The sequence below is a fragment of the Mandrillus leucophaeus genome, unplaced genomic scaffold, assembly GCF_000951045.1.
Source record: "Mandrillus leucophaeus isolate KB7577 unplaced genomic scaffold, Mleu.le_1.0 Scaffold424, whole genome shotgun sequence".
Taxonomy (NCBI): domain Eukaryota; kingdom Metazoa; phylum Chordata; class Mammalia; order Primates; family Cercopithecidae; genus Mandrillus; species Mandrillus leucophaeus.
In genome coordinates this window covers 303,708-314,894 of record NW_012104521.1, presented here as the reverse complement: position 1 = coordinate 314,894, position 11,187 = coordinate 303,708, and the positions used below count along the sequence as shown (strand labels likewise).

The 11,187-nt window shown below is 37.8% G+C and overlaps 1 protein-coding gene across 1 annotated transcript in view; it reads right to left on the bottom strand.

The window, feature by feature from the left end:
• The window catches only part of EYS (eyes shut homolog (Drosophila)), a 272,013-nt gene that overhangs the window by 65,907 nt on the left and 194,919 nt on the right, over nt 1-11,187 (bottom strand). Inside the window, exon 4 of the mRNA XM_011993063.1 lies at nt 9,014-9,196. Within this exon, the coding sequence (XP_011848453.1) occupies nt 9,014-9,196 (183 nt within the window). The remainder of the gene's footprint in view (nt 1-9,013; nt 9,197-11,187) is intronic.

Here is an 11,187-nt window from a genome sequence, read left to right as displayed (position 1 = left end):
TGGAGGAACCTTTTGTGAAGATACTTTTGCAGCCATATTTGATTATAGTTCAAGGGCTTGTAATGCCTTTGATTTGTGAAAGAAGGAAACGATCTTTTGATTAAATATTCTTAATATAACAAAACAATGATTCTGAGACAGAGACACCAAGATAAACCTAATTCAGTTTCAGTTGTTTTTTTCAACTGACTGTGAGAGGGTATAATCAGTTTTTAGGAAGAAGGTGAAATTAGATATGAATGAAAAGTTAGATACATGTGAAAGGTCTTAGGAAAATTATAGAAGTTTATGCAATTTGAATCAAAACTAAAGTAAAACAAAAAATATATATCTAGGTTGATACGTGAGAAACAAGACCCAAACGAGTGAAAGTCCTTACTACCAGAACAAGATGTATTGAATGGTACAGGATTTTAGACATTTGAGCCATTTTTATCCCATATTCAGTTACAATCTCTACTTTAGGGGATGCTAAACTAAAATTAAGATGACTAAAGATTTTGGATTAACTCTTAAAGAGCATATAGTCTCTGTTTTTCTTAGATCTGTATAGCTCCTGTTCATAGTGACAAACTTTGGCTTCCTGTTCCATTCATATGATTATTCAGTTATGGATATTCTAGGGTTTTGAGAGCATTAGAACCATGTACAGCCATGACCATGATGTTTCATCATTAGCCATTGAGCACAATGGATACAATATAGTCTCTACCTCATGGGATTAAAACCATTAAAATGTAGGCAATGTAGACTGGCACTTGTTGTGGCCAAATTAATACGGTGTCCTGACTTGCATCTGTGCTAGTGAACAGACAGTGTGGAAGGGTTGATAGGAACAACAAATCCAGTGCTGTGCTCAGAGCATACAAAAATGTGATAAAATGCATTTCTTGGGGATACATATGGCCCACATTTTTATGTCTCTTGAGCAAAAGGAGGTGAGACTAGAAAAAATGGCAAATCTGTATCTCTCTTGTTGTCAGAGATGAGACTGTGAAAATAAAGGATGTAAGCACCAGTTTGTGGGTAAACTTAAATTCCCACAAGATGAAACCACATGAGCTTACTGCAAGTATAGAACAAACTTGAAAACGTGGGCTTGTTGTTGATTGATTTGTACTTGGCCCCTTCTCTTTTTGTTCTCTGGATGTTCCCCTGTGAAATCAAGGTTACCCACTTTGAATCATCCTTAAATGTATATTCCCTCTTCAGAAATACATTTGAAAAAAGATGGGGGAAGATTTGCAAGTATCTATATATCTTTGTCATTTCTAACCCTGTTTGAGTACTAGTCACATGTGACAATTTTGATGTGTTTCTCAGTCAGTTGGGAAAGTGAATAGCTTAACTTCTTTTTAAACTATTTTAAAAGACTCAAACAATTTAAAACAGACAATTTTGACATTATAGTACAGGATATTTAATTCCATGAAAACCAAGATTTGATAATTTGAGGTTCTTAGGAAGAAAATTCTCACGATTTCTAGCCTTCCTGATGTGATTACAGAAGAAAATAATGAGCATTTTTCTGTTATAAAAAATTGAATATGGGCATACACTGTCAGTTTTGTTTATAAAATACCTCAGTGCTGTGCAATTGAACGACGTGTTACATTAGGTAATTGGCCACAGCTTGCTCTCATTCATCAGGCATCTTCCTTCTGCCTGCTCCCTACCAGGGCTCTCTGAAGAACAGGCTGAGCCGATTGCTTCTGTGACACTCCCAGCTTCAATTTTCTTTTTCTATTCTGTAGGGTTACATTCATTCCATTTTTTTCCACAGAAAAACATCAAGCTATACTTATGCACTCTTATTTCTGTTACAGTTTATAACTAAGGGCTTGAAGCAAATAAGAAATTACTTGGCAGAAAATATGAGGCAACCTTTCATAATTACCACAGCATAGAAGATCTATATGCCAGTGACTGACAGAAAGCTATGTGCATAAAGTGCTGAGATGCATAGATTAAATTTCCAGGAAGTCAAATATATTTCTTCTAATTTTTTTTTTTCTTTTTGAGACAGAGTTTTGCTTTCGTCACCCAGGCTGGTGTGCAATGGCACGATCTTGGCTCACTGCAACCTCCGCCTCTCGGGTTCAAGTGATTCTCCTGCCTCAGCCTCCCGAGTAGCTGGGATTACAGGCACCTGCCACCATGCCCAGCTAATTTTTGTATTTTTAGTAGAGACAGGGTCTCACCGTGTTGGCCAGGCTGGCCTTGAACTCCTGATCTCGGGTGATCCACCTGCCTTGGCCTCTCAAAGTGCTGGGATTATAGGCGTGAGCCACTGTGCCCAGCCCCTAAAATTTTTTTATCACTGTATTATACAATTTTAATACAAGCTACAGTTGAGATTTTAACTTCTATTTCAAGGATGCAAACAGTGCTACAGATTTCCCCTCCCCCTTCATTTAGATCCTAACTTCTTCACTACAATCCAAATCAATCAATGCCTACATAGCATTATTAGCTAACTAGGATAGTCTCTGTCCACAGAGAGACTTTCAGTTAGTGAAATAATCAATAAACATGTAATTATTGATTTTTCACCAGCTATCCAGCACAGGAATGATGCAGTCGGGAATTCAAAAGAAATTGAAAGAATTTATGATTAATCTTGTTGAGGGACAAAATTGAGATTATGAAATGCTGCTATTCTAGTGCTTTGATTTATGAAAATGGTACCTTCACATAATTCAAAGCAGTGATTATAAATGACCAAACAGTTTTTAATTAGATACCAAATTATGAATAAAACCACAAGTGCGATGTAGGCTTTGTGTAGGTAGAATATAAGAGATCCAAATTTGTCAGAGAACATTACATGAATGAGTAGGTCCTGGGAAAGGTAAAGAGGACTAGGGCAGGCATTCCAGGCAAGAGGAAGCTTGACGGTGGACTGAACGAGCGTGATGGATCTCAGGTAGCACGAACTGGTTGTTTATGCACTGTTGGAGTCAAGCAGCTGGGCCCAGGCAGGGGAGAATGGAACAGCAAATACCAGCCGGGCTGCTATAGCACTAGTTGTGGAGGATTGCTCAAAGTGAAAGGGAAGGATGAGAAACACATTGGAGGACATGTTCTGTTCTCTGACGGTTCTCGCTAGATGAGATTTCTACTTTCTGACTTCCACGTTTTCTATCACTTATGTACATCTTTGCATTCAGTGCTATTTATATTCCAGATATGTATTAGACATTGTGATAGAGGTTGTGTGTGCCAGACAAGGTTCCTGGTTTAGTGTTGTTAATTAACAAAACTTTAAGTACATGTTTTGCTTTTCTAAATTGACTGTAGGTTTACTGCATCAAGGACTATGCGTTTTTATATTCATTCTTTAAAAACCTGTTGAATATTTTTATGTGACAGCCACTATAGATATAAAAGGAAAGTAGTGGTTCTGGTTTGCAAAGATATCCAGATAGTTTAAAAAAGATATGAGAATTGTTACCAATGAACTGCAGTGAGATTAATTGTTAAATTTTTCTGGAAGAGGCCAGGTGCAGAATGGCTCAGGCCTGTAATCCCAGCTACTCGGAAGGCTGAGGCAGGAGAATCACTTAAACCCGGCAGGTGGAGGTTGCAGTAAGCCAAGATCGCGCCACTGAACTCCAGCCTGGGTGACAGAGTGAGATTCCGTCTCAAAAAACAAACAAAAATTTCTGGAAGAGTTAAAGACTCTAAAGAAGAATGATCTTTTGAGTTGAGGCTTAAAGGACAGTGTTTTGGAGGCATGCCTATGAAGCATGCGCGGCTCAGGAAGGTGGAACAGCCTGCACAGAAGCGGAGGACACAGTCACATGACACAGGATGTACATATGTGCTAATATTGCCAAGTGTGGGGCTGAATGAAGCAAAAGGAGATTGTGCAAATGGGCAGGGGCTGGATAAGTGTCTTTGTGTATTATGCAGAGGAGCTTAGGTGGTATGCTATGATGAAACATGTTGATTAGCTAAGAAATGTTTGGACTTGCATGTTAGAACCATCCCCTGTAACAAAGAGGAGAATAGAGGGGAAGAAGGACATGACTGAGCAAAGACACTGGAAAGGAGGTTATTGCTATTGCAATAGTTTGTGACAGAGAAGCCAGGAGCAATGAGGATAGAAAGAAGGAGAAAAAAACAAAAAGTAACTGGGAGGGAAAATGGAGAGACCTCAGTGTTTCATAGAACATGGGGGATGAAATGGAGAGAGACCAGGACCTCATCTGTCTTGTTAATAACTGCTTCCCCAGCACCTAAAGAAGGCCTTATCTAGGTGCCCAACCAATATTTGTCCAAATGAATGAAAGGGAAAAATCGAGATGATTCCTGGGTTTCTGGCTGAAGCAGAATGTTTATACCAGTTACCAACAGAAGGGATACAGGAGGGGAAGCCAAGTATTCATCTGTGGACTACTGTGGGATATATAGGGTGACTTCTAGAAGAGCAGGTCTCTAAGATGTACCTTACAAGAGAGTGGAGGGCAGGAAAGGAAGAGAAGCTAATGAAGGAAATGCCAAATATGACTGCAGGAGCAGAGGAAGAGGATTAGGTTAGGTAAAAATCATAAGTCAAAGGAATGTTTTCAAGATGAAGTATTTGACAGGTTATTTCCAGAGAGTTCAACGAGAATGAAGTTTTGCAAAATGAGTGTTCAGCTTTGAAAGACTGAGAGAAGACTATCATCAGTGTTGTCCCCTTGCCTTTTATATGGACGTATCAGAAATTAGAGGTCGGCTTACTCAAGTTATTTTATAAACTCTGTGACTGTGTGCATCTCTTCCCCTGAGGAAGATAAAGGCAGCATATGGTATGGTGATTTTTGTAGTAACAACCAACAGGTAGGTTAGAGATGAATGTTACTAAGCAATAACATCTAAATGTATATGTACTACTATTACAAACATTGACTTGGGTCATTTCTTCTATAGAATAGATAATTGTAAATTGTATGGTTAATAATTATGATATGTTTTAAGAGATTCATTTCTTTAATTCATAGCTTTATGCTATATAAATTGATGAATCATCCCTATATATGACATTATGGCCAATAATTACATACCTTAGTCCATACTTGCATGTGGTCTAATTTAGCTGTCTACTGGAGGTTTTCAGTAGTTGCCTTCAAATATTACTTGCATAAGGCGGGGAAGAGGAGGGAAAGCATTAGGACAAATACTTAATGCATGTGGGGCTTAAAACCTAGATGACGAATTGATAGGTGCAGCAAACTACCACAGCACATATATACCTATGTAACAAACCTGCACGTTCTGCACATGCATTACAGAACTTAAAGTAAAACTTAAAAAAACCAAACAAATATTAGTTGCATAAAAAACACCTAAGGTTCTTGATAAAATTTTATTTTATTTTATTCTAATTTTTGATTCAAGAAGGCCTGGGAACTAGAGTTTTAACAAGCACATTCTTGTGATTTTAATATATGTGTGAAGAGCTCTTATTTGGAGAAACTCTGTCTTAAATCATTACACAATATATACATGTATTGAAACATCACATTATACCCCATAAATATGTAAAATTATTGTATCCATTTAAAGAGAAAGCGTTTCAGTGCGATTTGTATTTTTTTAGCTGGTGTTCTTGCTCCCTCATGTGGTGCAATGTGGAACTGTATGTTTTAGAGCTCTCATTTTCAGCTTTTAGAAAATGAACTTCACTGTTTATCAATCTGTTCCCTAGCCTTTATTTAACCATGCTATAAACCTATAAATGCAAGTGTAGAATTAGCATCAATTCCTTTGCATACAAAGCAGAATACTAGAGAAGACTAGAAAACGTCACATGTAAGATTCCACAATTTAGAAATGAGGTGGCTAAAACATTGCTTTATATTTTTTATGTGTGTGTTAAAGATTTTGAAGGAGAATTTGGTAGATGAGTACTGAAGGGTTTTGGTGGCAGTATTTTGGTATCATGGTCCAGGTGTTTGTCTTTTGCTTAGGTTCTCCCTATTTGACTCTTTCAGGATTTAGAATATCAGTTTTGAAACAAGACAGACCTAGGGTCTGCAATACTCATTTAGTTTTCATTGGCCAGGCTTTTTTTTTTTTTTTCTCCAAATGAGAAGGATTTAATTGATAAATATATGATAAGCGGTGTGCAGAGTAAAGGGTTAGGAGTAGGAATTCTTTATTTCCCTTCCTGCCCTATAGTGGGCGCATTCACAGATATTTATTAAAACCATTGGAGAGAAGCTTTGTAGGTGATACAGTGATGACTCACTATTTCTGTGAGTGAGAAGAGAAATTTAGAACTTTGCAGCTAGCCAAAGCCTGTAACAAAGGCTCCATATCCTAATGCAGAACAGGCTGTCCATGCTCAGATGAAGAGGAACTGATGGAAGAGTTGGGGGGAGGGGAACCACTGGGGAAATACTAATAGAGGACATAGCATTTGAAGTGAAAATCCCTAAGAATGATCACTCTTTAGGAATCTTTGTGAAGCTCTGTTGCTGACTTATATCTCATGCAATTATTTGTTCTTATTGGGGTTGTTTTATTCATTCATTAAATAGTGATTATGGTCAGGCACTGGGTTAAGCATGGGTGTAAAAAGTCGAACAGTGCTGACTTAATCTCTTTCTGTATAAAGCTCCCATTCTGTTAGTGAAAACAGACAAGAAACAACTATTTTAAAAATAAATAAAAGAATTCTAGATTAAAGTAATGGCAATGAAGGAAGTAAATAAGAAGCTGAGGTAGAGAATAACTTGGACGGGATGGGATAAGATTTACTTTGGTGAAGGTGGCTACAGAATGCCCTTTTGAGAGAAGACACACTACCGTGTTTATTGAGTACAATGACATTTTCTTTTCTTTTCTTTTTTTTTTTTTATATGGAGTTTCGCTCTTGTTGCCCAGGCTGGAGTGCAATGGTGCGATCTTGGCTCACTGGAACCTCCGCCTCCTGGGTTCAAGCAATTCTCGTGCCTCAGCCTCCCAAGTAGCTAGGATTACAGGCATGCACCACCATGCCCAGCTAATTTTGTATTTTTAGTAGAGTTGGGCTCTTCTCCATGTTGGTCAGGCTGTTCTCAAACTCCTGACTTCAGGTGATCCGCCCGCCTTGGCCTCCCGAAGTGCTGGGATTACAGGCATGAGCCACCACGCCCGGCGGAGTCCAACGATATTTTAAGAACTTCCGTGTATTAAGTTCATTATTCCTCACAACGCTGTAAGGAAATGTACTTTTACTATACTCATTTGATAGGTTAGAAAACAGAGGCACAAATACGTTAAGTAACTTGACACATAATTTGCACATGGTGAAGACTGATTCATGTCTACATCACCAGTCTCTAGAGCCTGCTCCCTTGACCACTGTGATAGCTATTTCCTGTCAAGGCCAAGGAAAAAGCATGCACAAAACCTCTGAGACAGGAAAGCACTTGGTGGTTAAGGCACTGGAAGAAGAGCTTAGGAGAAGAGCACAGAGATAGTGAGAGTGGTCTGGTTGTGTTCAGAGATACAGGCTGGGATCTGATCCTGAAGGCCCTTTGAGAATATGATAAGAAGGTTTGGATTGCATTGTAAGTGCAGTAAAAAGCCACAGATGGGTTTTAAACAAGGTTCAGACATGATCTAATAAACCTTTTAAGAGGCTAACTCTTATTGCAATGTGGAGAATTAATTGAAGGCAGGAAATCAGTAGGGAGACCAGTCAGGAGGAGGTCATAAGGTTTCAGCATAGAGATGGGGAAGAGATTCAAACAAATTTTGGAGGTAGAATGAATTGCACTTTATATGATAGAGTACCCATCCTAGCAGACATGGTGGGAGGCTGAAATACCACATTTCATTTGGGGTGTAGGCTCCTTTCAGACATGTGCTAATACAGAAAAGAGTGTTTGGTGTTAAGAGACAGTCACTGATTGAGTTGAAAAACACAGAATATGTTATTTACCCTAGCACAGTAGAAGCACTGACAGCTGAGAGAGAGGTCTTTTTCTGTTACAATATGTTGATCTCACAGATGAAAACACTGAACTCAGATAAGTTAGGTGATTAATTGCTTAACTATTGATTGCAGACTTAAAAGTAAAACATAGGTAATTTTCCTTGACTTAACACATGCGTAACTAGTTTCTACTTAAGAGAGACAAATTTAAGTTATAAGTTGATTTCCCACCAATTCCAGGGCACTGGAGTACTTTGTTATAGGCTGAGTACTTTCTTACTTCTTGCTCCTTTAATTTAGAATGGTTTTCTCTGAGGGCAACAACTGTTTCCATTTTATAACACACAGAAAAATGAGAATTTCCCTTCTCTCTTCACATATGGAAACAGAAAGAAACAGAGGAAAGGACAAATCAATAAACTTACTTTCCATGTGACTTGGTCACCTTCCCTGTCCTCATGTTTGCCTGTAGGAATTTTTTCTTTTGATTATAAAAGGTAGCTGATATGGTTAGGTTTTGTGTTCCCATGCAAACCTCATCTTGAATTGTAATCCCCATAATCCCCAGGTGTCAAGGGAGAGACCAGGTGGACGTAATTGAATCATGGGGGTGGTTTTCCTCATGTGTTCTCCTGATAGTGAGTGAGTTCTCAGGAGATCTGATGGTTTTATAAGGAGCTACTCTCCCCTTTGCTAGGCACTTCTTCCTGCTGCCTCGTGAAGAAGGTGCTCTGCTTCCTCTTCACCTTCTACCACGATTATAAGTTTCCTGAGGCCTCCCCAGTCATGCTGAACAGTGAGTCAATTAAACCTCGTTCCTTTGTAAATTACCCAGTCTCTGGCAGTTCTTATAGCAGCATGAAAACTGACTAATACAGTAGCTGATGTAAAGTAGAGCATCAGAAAGGGTCAGGGAACTGCTAAATACTTGGGACTACAGGGAACATGCTCAAGGCAGAAAACAGGAGGAGGCTGCCTCTAGGCAAATGCCTTTTTTTTTTTTTTTTTTTTTTAACCACAGCCAATTAGAATCTCCCTGAGGAATCTCTAAAGTATTCTTAAAGGAGCAAGGCAAGTCCTAGAGGGTTCAATTAATCTTACCATGGCCTTTCTGTCCAGTAAAAAATATCAAGTTATTTTGCAGTGCTGAGTGATTGTTTGCCAGCTGAAACTTCAGGTGGAATTCATAATGGAAGCTGATGTCTGAGATCCGTGAATAAGCCAGGAATGAGGTGTATCCAAAGGCATCCGTGCCACTGAACCTCGGCTGAGTGATATTAATAGCTGTGGAAAAACCCAAACCAAACAGTTAAAATAAACCTGTACATGTATTTGTAAAGTGAGGGTTACGTTTTGCTGATTTATCTGGCCAAATAGTCTGTTTACTATTACATTAATTATACTTTAGTGCCCTTCAGCATTGAGCAACAAAGTGACACAATAGGAAATTTCAAAACAAGAACAAAGCAAGTGCAATGTTTTGAGATCTTATATACAACCTTTCACTAGCATACTCTTTCTACATAATGGATAATTTACTTAAAAAGCAAACCCCTATATTTTGAAGCTTAATTTTAGAAATAGAAAAGATTACTGGCAGCCAAAGTATTTGCTCAGGTGCCTCGTAAACATGATTTGGCATCCAAAACCTGGATATGACTTAGAGAGGAGCTCACAACTTTGAACAAACTGTGCTTTTCTAATCCTGCACCTTTATATGAGCCAAAGCCCCAGGTCAGGGCTAGGAAAGTCAAGAAACAGGAAGGAAATTGGTCAGTTTTCCATCACCATTGGTGAGTGACCAGAACTTTGCTTTAAGTAAAAATACTTGTTTAAAAGAAATGTTCATTCTTTCTTTGCTGGGATGCTTGTTAAGTAATAAAAGCATGGAATTCAATAGGTGTGAAAGTATAGGGAGATTTATTAAAAACAGGAAATGGTAAAATAGAAGTTCAAGGGCCAGTGTGAAAAAAATGGAATTTAATTGAGAGGTGCTTCTTGTATCAAACTCTTCTCTTTCATTATACTGTTTCCTTCATAAGTCCCCACTGACTTTTTACATTTCCTTACCCCAAGAGGACAACAGAAAATAGAAAGGGGGATTTTTGACACCCCATTCCTGTCTTTTATGGATGATGTCACCAGATTAAGGGATGTTCCTAGGATCTATTTTTATTGGTTGGGGACAGCTCGGTTGAGAACATGAGAGCTTATGTTGTTTCCTTCTCAAGAGATGTTGGAACTCCAGGGAAGCTGTAAAACTAGAATTTTTACAAGCCTTAAGAAATATCCTCACTCTGGTATCTAACGCTTAAAAGAGCTTCTTATGTCTGTTTATAATTGTGTAGCAAATAATTGTGCTGTCCTGGGAAAAACGATTCTTATTGTCAAATGTTTATATATCTTTGTTTCATATGACTATTAAACTAAGATGTTTGTGTGAGTAAGCTGAATGCTTTGTTTTGATATTTTATTAAAATCTTATAAGTTTATTATATGACTATTAAACTATTTGTGTGAATAAGGTGAATACTTTGTTTTGATATTTTATTAAAATCCTATCAGTTTATTCCCTGGGATGTGTGGCATAGGTTAAGTATAATTTTCTCAAAACTCACCCGAATGTGAAGTAGGGACTTTTGAGACATTTTGCTTCTTATACTTATTTTTTAATCTAATGAAAACTTTATAAATTGTGTCCCTGAGATAATAACACTCTTCCCATCAGGTGTATCACTTTCAGTAGTACTATGGGGAGGGTGACTGAGGGAAATGAAATGTACTGGAATTGAAACAGAATAAAAATACTGACCATCATTCAATGTTGGCATTAAAAACTATGAAAATAGAATTCGGTTAAATTTAACACTAAAATAGAAAAGGAATGACTATCTTTTGCTTTTAATATTTCTTCCTGTCAATAATTTACAACTGAGTCTACCTAAAGGTTTCATTACATTTAGGCTAGATTGACAAATACATATCTCATATATATAGTATTTTACTATCAGACCCTGTGCTAGATGCTGGTGACACAAAGATAAAAAAGCACTAGTCCCTCAAGGAATTAGTGTGAGGCCAATAAATTTATTCAGCTGAACTGGATTGAAAATTGAGGCCTGGTATAATAACTTTCAGGCAGAAGAAATAGCATGTTCTAGGGTCTGAAGACCAAAACAACATGTCATACTCAGGGAACTTATGAAGTCTGCAAATTTTAGAATGAAGAATAAAAAGAGTGGAAGGAATGAAACAAGATAGTGGTCAAATCATGA